The following is an 11932-nucleotide window of genomic DNA, read 5'->3' on the forward strand; positions in this document are numbered from 1 at the left end:
TTTGTCCAGAGCGAAGCAAAATGAATGACAATGCATAACTTATTTTTACCATTTATTTCCACCATAATATTGAAATTACTGAGAGTACACAAACATGACAGCTCCATTGTAAGAACGGACCTCAATGCATCTTGGAGACAATTACAAACAACTCATTCTGTCTTCAGTCACGACAGCACCTTTTCATGATTAAAATATTCACTGATACTTATGGCTCTTCATCAAAATGTTGGATGACAATTTGTTTTATTCAGAACATAATGCAAAACTCTTTTCATTCGAGCTCAGTTTACTTGAGAAGATAACTTGTTCATAATGTCATGAATGCTGGTTACTAATACTCTCTCATTTAAAAAGCAATTATTGTGTGTGCATGTAGAGGCATTGTCTCATGTACCCCCTCAGACGTCCCCATCCATTCCATCTACAGCCGTAGTAATGGAATGAGATGTTGACATTTCATGGAGGTGGTTGGGAGCCTTTTTAGCCCACTGAAGCCAATGACACCATCTTGGGATGCAGCGACCTTTCGACCTCTTGCATACCTCACTCTGAGACCATGGGGGGTTTACTCGACCCATTCTCTCAAACAATCACCCAAACAGGTTCCATGCAGCTATTCATGGTGTCTAATATCTCATTGTTAATCATCCTCGTCGTGTAATAGGGGAGGTCCTCCGTCGCTGAAGGTGTACATTTTCTTGCCCCTTCTCTGCACGTGGTCCTCATTCATCTTCTCCAGTGCCTCGATCTAGAAAACGACAACTTTGTATGAAAATTACTATTTTAATCCTAGGTTTCTGGTAAGCACTGTGACGAATGCATTTGTGGCGCCTTATACAATTTCATTTGATGGATTAGGGTCAAATTCCAGTATAAACATCCCTACCGCAAAAAGGCACTTTAGTACATGATAGATTTTGATGCTGTGTGGGACTAGATAACATGTGAGCCCACTTTAAAACTGCCTGAAAAATGCATTTCTGTAAATTCAATGCAACTACATACATCTTCACCAGAGAAATAAATGCCTCATATGGGCCTCAATGTTTTCTGACCTGGGCAAGGAACTCTGCCTCGCTGTCACCACTGAGCTGCAGCCCAGACACGACGTTGAAGAGCTCGTACATGTTCATGGCCTCAGACACACCGCCCTTCTGGAAGAACTGCGTTGAAGAAATAAAAAAACAATATATTGGTATTAAAACCAACAGCTTGTCACTGATACAAAGCTGGTCTAAGAATAGTTTACATATTGGTTTCCACTTTCGCTCATTTTCCACCAACATTCATTGCATGTTTTGAGGAGTGGCAGCTAAATATATTATCCATTCAAATGGATCGTCAATTGTTGTGACAGCAAATCAGGACTTTAGTCAGTATTTACTGTGAGCTGTACATAATAACAGCCAATTTAAACCTACAGTACTTGGATAACTGTGAGCTAACTTACTGTAGCCACATTCCTGCAGTCCCTGAACAGGAACTCATGGCTGTGAGGGTGATTGGGCTCGATGGACTGACTCACGTCAATCAGCCAAACCTTCAAAAGACAAGATTATTACATCACTCAAGGTACAATCTCATGCCTGAATTTCCAGTGTAAAAATAAGTAGATTGACCCACCTGGATAAAAAAAAAAGTTTAAGACGAAAAGGATGAATAGCGTACCTTGCCCTCATGCCACAGCATGTTGTATTCACTCAGGTCAGCGTGGACGAGGTTACACTCCTGATACAACTGTTGCATCATCTGCAAGGACAGAGACATCCAAGGGTCAAAGTAATCCAGAATAATGATCCGGGTAACTCACTATGGAACTAGCATTTACAACCAGGCATATTAGTAAAACGTATGCAACTATATACCAATAGAACCACGTCTATGTTAAAGTGCATAGTGGTAAAGCTGCACTTACATGAACCACTTGGTAATAGGCCCTCTTCATGTCCCCAGAGCCCAACATGGCCTCCTTCAGTTTGGGAGCCGGCACATGGTCCTTGCCGATGAACGACATCACAAGGATGTGCTTCTTCAGAACCACCACCTCGGGGCATGGGATGCCAGCTTTCTTCATACTGATGGAGTGTAGGGGGGAAAAGAGAGACCATGAGCCATACACAGTTGGAGCATTGGAATATTGTTTTTTTTTATGGCTATAGGTGGTGATTGGCAATTTACTGTGAATAATTTGATATTAAAAAAACTACATGAAAGTTATTTGAATTGAGTTTAGATAAAAAGCAGGTGAATTGGTGTTGGTCCATATACAGAGTGTACAAAACATTAAGGACACCTTCCTAATATTGAGTTGTGCACCCCCACCACTTTGCCCTCAGAACATCCTTAATTCATCAGACTCTACAAGGTACCGAAAGCTTTCCACAGGGATGCTGGCCCATGTTGACTCCAATGCCAGTTGTGTCAAGTTGGCTGGATGTCCTTTGGGTGGTGGAACTTTCTTGATAAAAAATCCAACAGCGTTGCAGTTCTTGACACAAACCGGTGCGCCTGGCACCTACTACCATACCCGGTTGAAAGGCACTTAAATATTTTGTCTTGCCCATTCACCCTCTGAATGGCACACATTCACAATCCATGTCTCAATTGTCTCAAGGTTTAAAAATCATTCTTTAACCTGTCTCCCCCCTTCATCTACACTGGTTGAAGTGGATTTAACAAGTGACATCAATAAGGAATCATAGCTTTCACCTGGTCAGTCTCATGGAAAGAGAAGGTGTTCATAATGTTTTGTACACTCAGTGTAGGTGACATCGCCACCACCCACCGAGCCAGGTTGTGCATCTCCTTCTCAGCCCACAGGCGGATGATCGTGCGGGGGTTCAGCTTGCTGAAGCGGTCTATGAAGCGGTAGTCATCCTTGATGTACTTGTCACGGTTCTTGAACTCATTGAGTGTGGTCTTGAAGACCTTGAGCACACACTCATCTGGGACAGCATTCTTCTCCATGCTAGGAGAGAAAAACACACACGCAACAGTATTGAAACAGTTAGAAACAAACTTAATTAACAGACATTTAAGGAAGTAGCTCTGTACCAAAACATGTAACACAGTTTAATATTTATTTTAATACAACTATGGCTAATGACAAATGGCAAATAAGGCTACTGCTATAGAATCTATGTCAATGATTGTCATCACAATGTAAATGTCATGCCATAACCTTAGGCAACCACAGTTGGGTAAATTTCTATTCAGATCTGACTCATCTTCACGCAGGTAACAACACCTTTAGGGTCAATCAACCTTGGGTCAGCCAATTCAAGGTGTGGGTTCTTGCGACAACTTGTCACGATGACATCCTCACCTTCCCCCATTTGCGTGGAACACCACAGACTCCTTTCCAGTGCTGATGCAGCCGTTGATGTTCTCCAGAATGCCTGCGTTCACCATTTTGTACATGAGCAGACGGGTCCTTGGGTCCACTGCTTGTTCCTTAGAGAGACAAGGGGAGAAAAAACGAAGGGGAAAAAAACTAAAAATCATGAGGATCAGGAGGAGAGAATTAGGAAAGCATGAAAGTCTATTAAAATAATACAGATCTGATTGTATAAGTCTTAGCACAGTGTTATTTTGAAATTCAAAGACTTCTATAGTGGTGAATTTTGCTACTTGTTAGTGCTGAGCGATTAGTCCTTTTTGAGGTCGGTTTTGTTTGATTATTTTTTCATAATCACGTTTTTAATTACGGTTTAAATTATTTTGCTTGAATGCAGTAACACAGAATAAAACAATTCATAAAAGTGCCATGATGGTAGTGACAGCCCATGACTGCTTATCACTCATTTACAGTGGTGGAAAAAAGTACCCAATTGTCATACTTGAGTAAAAGTAAACATACCTTAATAGAAAATGTCTCAAATAAAAGTAAAAGTCACACAATAAAATACTACTTGAGTAAAAGTCTAAAAGTATTTGGTTTTAAATCTACTTAAGTATCAAACGTAAAAGTATAAATAATTTCAATTTCGTAATATTAAGCAAACCAGACGGCAGAATTTATTTATTTACGGATAGCCAGGTGAACACCAACACTCAGACATAATTTGTGTTTAGTGAGTCCGCCAGATCAGCGGCAGTAGGGATGACCGGGGATGTTCTCTTGATAAGTGTGTGAATTGGACCATTTTCCTGTCCTGCTTAGCATTCAAAATGTAATGAGTACTTTTGGGTGTCAGGGAAAATGTATGGAGTAAAAAGTACATTATTTTCTATAGGAATGTAACGAAGTAAAATAAGTCAAAAATATAAATAGTAAAGTACAGATACCCCCCAAAAATACTTAAATATTTTATGAAAGTAGTGTATATTAAATTTGTTTTTCTTGACTATTATTTTATTCCAAGTCATCATCTCATCTTTATAGAGCTGCTGTCTATGCTGTCTGACAAAATCACTATTTTGTAGTTCTTCAAAGTAAATAAGGCATACTTTTATGGACTGCTGAAGACCAACTATCAATCACTCATGTATTTTTAGGTAGAGATACCTCGCGAAGCAACAGCTGCTCTCTATATCCCCTCACGATTGCACATTCTGACTCGTCCGTAGCAGGCATGAAAGAAACAGAGCGGACAAGTAGATGAGCAATGGATTATGGTCTTTGTAGTTAATTACCACATTTTATGCACTAATCTATGTAGAATATTGGCCAGTTGGAAAATACAACTCCCCATTAAAGCCTTATGGGCGACAGGTAGCCTAGTGCTTAGAGTGTTGGGCCAGTAACCGAAAGGTTGCTAGATCGAATCCCCGAGCTGACAAGGTAAAAATGTGTCGTTCTGCCCCTGAACAAGGCAGTTAACCCACTGTTCCTAGGCCATCATTGTAAATAAGAATTTGTTCTTAACTGAATTGCCTAGTTAAATAAAGGTAAAAAAATATATATACAATAATAAATAAAAAAACTAAAAAAGTCAGTTATCTCTAGAGAAACTGTGCAACGTGCACATTGAACTCAGAAAAAACACAAACGTAATCAAATTCTAGTAATTTAACCTACATCAGTCAATTTGTTGTTTAAAAAACGTAAATAAACTGACGTTTCTGTAAATCACTCAGCACTACTATTTGTATAAACTCACAGCAGTGGAGTGCTCCTTCTTCTCATGCAGCCGTGCACTGCGACGCTGCTCGGAGTAGCAGTGTTGCTTGAGGGAGTTGTACACCTGGTTGGAGAGCTTCAGGTCCATGCCAAGTCCATCTCCCACATTGATCTCTGGGGCAAACTGGGAAGACAAGACAGAGAGGGTGATTTCAAAATGGCTGACAATTCAGAATATGTTCACCTCAGTGTGTATGCAAAAAAAAAATGTTTCACCTTTATTTAACCAGGTAGGCAAGTTGAGAACAAGTTCTCATTTACAATTGCGACCTGGCCAAAATAAAGCAAAGCAGTTCGACACATACAACAACACTGAGTTATACATGGAGTAAAACAAACATACAGTCAGTAATACAGTAGAAAAATAAGTCTATATACAATGTGAGCAAATGAGGTGAGATAAGGGAGGTAAAGGCAAAAAAAAAGGCCATGGTGGCAAAGTAAATACAAAATAGCAAGTAAAACACTGGAATGGTAGATTTGCAGTGGAAGAATGTGCAAAGTAGAGATAGAAATAATGGGGTGCAAAGGAGCAAAATAAATAAATACAGTAGGGGGAGAGATAGTTGTTTGGGCTAAATTATAGATGGGCTACGTACAGGTGCAGTAATCTGTGAGCTGCTCTGACAGCTGGTGCTTAAAGGTAGTGAGGGAGATAAATGTTTCCAGTTTCAGAGATTTTTGTAGTTCGTTCCAGTCATTGGCAGCAGAGAACTGGACGGAGAGGTGGCCAAAGGAAGAATTGGTTTTGGGGGTGACCAGAGATATACCAGCTGTAGCACGTGCTACAGGTGGGTGCTGCTATGGTGACCAGCGAGCTAAGGGGGGACTTTACCTAGCAGGGTCTTGTAGATGACCTGGAGCCAGTGGGTTTGGCGACGAGTATGAAGTGAGGGCCAGCCAACGAGAGCGTACAGGTTGCAGTGGTGGGTAGTATATGGGGCTTTGGTGACAAAACAGATGGCACTGTAGACTGCATCCAATTTATTGAGTAGGGTATTGGAGGCAATTTTGTATTGTTTCTTATCGATGGCGGTTAAGAAATTGTTTAGGACCTTGAGTGTGGCTGAGGTGCACCCATGACCAGCTCTGAAACCAGATTGCATAGCGGAGAAGGTACGGTGGGATTCGAAATGGTCGGTAATCTGTTTGTTGACTTGGCTTTCGAAGACCTTAGAAAGGCAGGGTAGGATAAATATAGGTCTGTAACAGTTTGGGTCAAGAGTCTCCCCCCCTTTGAAAAGGGGGATGACCGCAGCTGCTTTCCAATCTTTGGGAATCTCAGACGACACGAAAGAGAGGTTGAACAGGCTAGTAATAGGGGTTGCAACAATTTCGGCAGATCATTTTAGAAAGAAAGGGTCCAGATTGTCTAGCCCGGCTGATTTGTAGGGGTCCAGATTTTGCATCTCTTTCAGAACATCAGCTGACTGGATTTGGGAGAAGGAGAAATGAGGAAGGCTTGGGCGAGTTGCTGTGGGGGGTGCAGTGCTGTTGACCGGGGTAGGGGTAGCCAGGTGGAAAGCATGGCCAGCCATAGAAAAATGCTTATTGAAATTCTCAATTATAGTGGATTTATCGGTGGCGACAGTGTTTCCTAACCTCAGTGCAGTGGGCAGCTGGGAGGAGGTGTTCTTATTCTCCATGGACTTTACAGTGTCCCAGAACTTTTTTGAGTTTGTGTTGCAGGAAGCAAATTTCTGCTTGAAAAAGCTAGCCTTGGCTTTTCTAACTGCCTGTGTATATTGGTTTCTAGCTTCCCTGAAAAGTTGCATATCACGGGGGCTGTTTCGATGCTAATGCAGAACGCCATAGGATGTTTTTGTGTTGGTTAAGGGCAGTCAGGTCTGGAGGGCAGTCAGGTCAAGGGCTATATCTGTTCCTGGTTCTAAATTTCTTGAATTGGGCATGCTTATTTAAGATGGTGAGGAAGGCATTTAAAAAAAATAACCAGGCATCCTCTACTGACGGGATGAGATAAATATCCTTCCAGAATATCCCGGCCAGGTCGATTAGAAAGGCCTGCTCGCTGAAGTGTTTCAGGGAGCGTTTGACAGTGATGAGTGGAGGTCGTTTGACCGCTGACCCATTACGGATGCAGGCAATGAGGCAGTGATCGCTGAGATCTTGGTTGAAAACAGCAGAGGTGTATTAATGATGTTAAATACCCATGTCTCAGTGTTGGGGAGTAGTGAACTACATGTAGTTCAACTAGTAATTTAACTACATTTTGTAGTATCTTGGTGGTAGTTTAACTAAATTCAAATCTAGGTAGCATTTTCAGTAGTTAATTACTTTTGTAAGGTGTTGGCAATAATAGCATTTATTTTTCAGCATCAGACTCACCTAATTCTCACTTGAAACAGTTTTTGTGTTTAGCAGGCTAAATTACACATTCTATTAACATATGCTCCAAAGTGATATGTTTTTGCAATTTGTAGTCAATGACATTTCAGATTTACATACGATAATTAAGTTAACTAGATTTAAGTTAACTAGTAGCTGGTAAACTATATTTTCAGAGTAGCTTCCCCTACATTGGACAGTACCAAGCCAAAAGGTTATCTTGTTATAACTCTTACATTGTCCATGCGTGCAGTATTCTTCCTGCCACACACAACCTCATCGTGCTTAGTAGTGATGTTCTTGCCTTTCCCAGTAAAGCCTCTCCTCGGAGTTGTCGTGGGCTTGTCTGGAATACATTGAACAAAAGTTAATATTGAAAGTTTAACTATTACTTTAACATAACCAATCACCAATATCATGAAAAGACCAACAGCCACCAATATTCTATGCAGCAAGACGTTGTCCTGTTACATGTATACAGTAGATGTATAGGACCTAGCTACAATACTAGTATAGGTGTAAAATTACAAAGTGATAGACTTTACCAGCTTTGTAGGGGTCGTCACAACTATCTTGCCAATCAACTTCATCCTCAGAGCTGCCGCTGGCCTCGTAAGGGTGCACCATGCGATAGTTCTCAAAGGAGATGGATACTGCAACAGTATATACCAATCATATCTCAAATTCTTCATATTACCACTTGATTCCTTTTTACACTCCAGAAACTTGGTCGTGTTTATTAAGAGTACCAAACAGAAAATATTTGTAAACATTTTGCTACTGAAAATGTCTTCCATTTGATGCAGAATGAACACAACCCTTCGTGGGGTTGTCACGATACAAGTATCACGATACTACGATACCAGATTTTCCATGGCAAAAAATAAAAACTATGGTCCTATAAAAACCTACTTCATGTAAATTGTGGATGCTATAGCTTGCAAAATAAACAAATGTGACAACATAATGCTCTTTATTTCTAAGATTAGAAGTGTTTTACCCAATAAATTAAATCCACTTCATGTTTTGTTTCATTGCCACAATAGCTCAGAGTATCGAGATACTGGTATAGCGACAACCCTTGTATGGTTTTAATACAGGACTTGTCCATAGGCTTACGTTTACTATCCCCATTGAACTTCTTTTCTTCTGTGCGTAGCTGGGTGTCAAACTCCTTGTCAAACTGCATCTGCAGCATCTGAGCCAGCATCAGATCATTGTCTGTCTCTCGCTCCTCACCGGCATCCAGAGCAGCGCTGACACTAAAACAGAGACATAGGATATCGGACATACAAAAATAACCCAATGTCCGAGTGGTTTGACTTACAATTAGGATATTAGGTTGGCACATTCAATTGTTAGGAGCATATATAGTGTGTAACTTTTCTTTCTTTACATTGACACTAACAATTAACACAGAAGTGTACACCAGCTAGACTAGAGGGTGAAAATGTCATTTGAAAAAGTCCTTACAAGTTCATGAGAATCGATAACAGACTGGTGATATTGACAGGACTTACTTTGAGAAATCAGGGAAAGAATGACTTTCATCATCCAGTTGCTTGGCCAGCTGCTCGCTCATGACATCAGTGAAGGAGCAGGGACACACCACCTTGGTTGTGGTGGCACCCCATGGACTCTGAAGGACCATTCAATCACATTATTAGTTAGGTAATGGCAACACAATACAACATGATTTTTCCCTTTGCTAACACATCTATGTACCACGTGCTTGAATAAAGCAGTAACCAATTAGCTAGTTATTAAGCTAGTGAAACTAATTATAACCCAATATTTTTTATAACTAAACCAAACGTTTCAAACGGAACAAACATTTGCATTTTTCCGTTAAAAGGAACGCCTGCTCTGTGAGTGCGCGTGTGCAATAACTAATTTTCGCCTTTCCTAAACAACGCAATTTTTGGGAGACTTTGGCAAAAGGTAAAGTCTACAAATTAATGCACTATGTTCGTAACATATTTAAATTTTGGGAACTGAACTGTATTGAGAAAATGTTTAATCGTTGAGAAAATTTGCAGAATGTCGGCCAAAATCCATCTCGTTCTATCTTCTCCCACTGCCGGTCACTGGGCTTCCTCTCACTACCCATATTTGGTAGGTAGTGGAAACGCCAAGCGGATGCTTCACAATTATATATCCGGCGAATTATCTCTCTCATTGTTCCATCTGTGCTATAACCACCGATAGGACAATCTCCTTGCTTTTTCTGACCAATATGACTCATTTGTTCCCAGTAGAAACGACAAGCTGTGGTCTATCTTGGTTTAGTTAAATCTTTGCTATAACGTTACCTGTCGCCATACTGTATAAAAAAGGCAGCCAGGGACATGCCCTGACTTATCTAACTAGCCAACGTTTGAAGCATGTCAGCCTGTTAGCTAGTATCAAACTTAGCTGGTATTGGTTGATAAACGTATGAATTAACTAACTAGCCAGTGTTAGTTAGATCAATTCACTTATAGCTGTATTTAAAACTAGATCATGTTATATGTCCTCCCCCAGACAAACTATTTAAAGGCTCGGTTTTTGCCACGACCAGGGCCATTTTACATGTCCAGAATGTCGGACTGACTACCTAATCTTAGCTAACCAACTCACCTTTGGTACTTCTGCAGTGATCGCTATTTGATCCATGACAGTCAGATGTTGGGCTTGATGGTTAATAATGTTTGCGCAAGGACAGGTAGAAAACCGTTGGCTACGACGATAGTCTCTTTCGTTAGCTTTCTGAATTAAAAACTTTAATGTAGATGTATTAGCTTAAGTCAAATTACTACAGGATTTAAACGTTAATGTCACAAAATAACAAGTCTTCAAGAGCTACAGCGCAAATTCTCTGACTGACGTTCTTTTTCCTGAATAAGGAAATTACGTCATCTTCTTCGTCTTCTTCCATGACATAATGGCGGTCCGCAAAACAACGTTAAAGGTGAATGCCGCCACCCACTGTGCTGGAGTGTGCGGTCAATCACGGTTTACAACATTTCAAAATCCTCCTACGTGACACAGTACCTCGTATAAAAAATTTAAAAAATAGCCCTACTACCTTCTAATAGACCCTCCCCATCCCCCAAAACCCCTCCAAACCCTAACATCCTACTCAGTGAATTTTATAAAAATTCAAATTGTAAAACATAAAAAAAACTATACTAAATATAATCACGTCACCAAATGATTTATTAAAACAAACTATTTTGCAAAGAAGGTTCTCACCCCCTTCCATAGACTTACACGGTAATTATGATAACTTCCAGAGGACGTCCTCCAGCCTATCAGAGCTCTTGCAGGGCGTTCTCCAATAGAGCTCCATTGTTATGGAATGGTCAGCCTGTCCATGTGAGAGATGCAGACTCGGTCTCGACCTTTAAGTCTTTATTAAAGACTCATCTCTTCAGTAGGTCCTATGATTGAGTGTAGTCTGGCCCAGGGGTGTGAAGGTGAACAGAAAGCCACTGGAGCAACGAACCGCCCTTGCTGTTTCTGCCTGGCCGGTTCTCCTCTCTCCACCGGGATTCTCTGCCTCTAACCCTATTACGGGGGCTGAGTCACTGGCTTAGTGGTGCTCTTCCATCCCGTCTCTAGGAGGGCGGCGTCACTTGAGTGGGTTGAGTCACTGACGTGATCTTCCTGTCCTTGTTTGGCGCCCCCCTCGGGTTTGTGCCATGGGGGAGATCTTTGTGGGCTATACCCAGCCTTGTCTCAGGGTAGTAAGTCGGTGGTTGAAAATATCCCTCTAGTGGTGTGGGGGCTGTGCTTTGGCAAAGTGGGTGGGGTTATATCCTGCTTGGTTGGCCCTGTCCAGGGGTATCATCGGACGGGGCCACAATGTCTCCTGACCCCTCCTGTCTCAGCCTCCAGTATTTATGCTGCAATAGTTTATGTGTCAGGGGGCTAGGGTCAGTCTGTTATGTCTGGAGTATTTCTCCTGTCTTATCCGGTGTCCTGTGTGAATTTAAGTATGCTCTCTCTAATTCTCTCCCTCTCCCTCTCCCTCCCCTCCCGGAGGACCTGAGCCCTGGGACCATGTCTCAGGACTACCTGGCCTGATGACTACTTGCTGTCCCCAGTCCATCTGGTCGTGCTGCTGCTCCAGTTTCAACTGTTCTGCCTGCGGCTATGGCACCCTGACCTGTTCACCGGACGTGCTACATTGTCCCGGACCTGCTGTTTTTAACTCTCTCTCTCTCAACCTCACCTGCTGTCTCTAACTCTGAATGCTTGGCTATGAAAAGCCAACTGACATTTACTGCTGAGGTGCTGACCTGTTGCACCCTCTACAACCACTGTGATTATTATTATTATTATTTGACCCTGCTGGTCATCTATGAACGTTTGAGCATCTTGTCCATGTACTGTTACAATCTCCACCCGGCAAAGCCAGAAGAGGACTGGCCACCCCTCAGAGCCTGGTTCCTCTCTTCCTAGGTTCCTGCCTTTCTG

The 11932-nt window shown here is 41.6% G+C and overlaps 1 protein-coding gene across 1 annotated transcript; it reads right to left on the reverse strand.

Annotated features, from left to right (window-relative positions):
• Positions 1-39: 39 nt before the first annotated feature.
• On the reverse strand, positions 40-10376 carry LOC120051017 (serine/threonine-protein kinase RIO3-like). Its single transcript, XM_038997595.1, has 13 exons — positions 10091-10376; positions 8992-9110; positions 8591-8733; positions 8017-8124; positions 7708-7817; positions 5106-5249; positions 3329-3456; positions 2789-2971; positions 1919-2078; positions 1672-1752; positions 1454-1543; positions 1059-1166; positions 40-751 (listed from the first exon to the last, which is right to left on the reverse strand). Exons 1-13 carry the CDS (start codon positions 10124-10126, stop codon positions 644-646), a joined length of 1518 nt encoding a protein of 505 aa, XP_038853523.1. The 5' UTR covers positions 10127-10376; the 3' UTR covers positions 40-643.
• Positions 10377-11932: the final 1556 nt, after the last annotated feature.

Source organism: Salvelinus namaycush, chromosome 7 (genome assembly GCF_016432855.1).
Source record: "Salvelinus namaycush isolate Seneca chromosome 7, SaNama_1.0, whole genome shotgun sequence".
In the NCBI taxonomy this organism is placed as follows: domain Eukaryota; kingdom Metazoa; phylum Chordata; class Actinopteri; order Salmoniformes; family Salmonidae; genus Salvelinus; species Salvelinus namaycush.

Excerpts from the sequence above, each read along its gene's own strand:
- LOC120051017 (XM_038997595.1), bottom strand. The coding sequence starts at position 10,126 with ATGGATCAAATAGCGATCACTGCAGAAGTACCAAAG. Across the intron at positions 8,734-8,991 it reads TCTTTCCCTGATTTCTCAAA|TGTCAGCGCTGCTCTGGATG; the intron begins GTAAGTCCTGTC and ends TCTCTGTTTTAG. Across the intron at positions 752-1,058 it reads AGGCAGAGTTCCTTGCCCAG|ATCGAGGCACTGGAGAAGAT; the intron begins GTCAGAAAACAT and ends GTCGTTTTCTAG.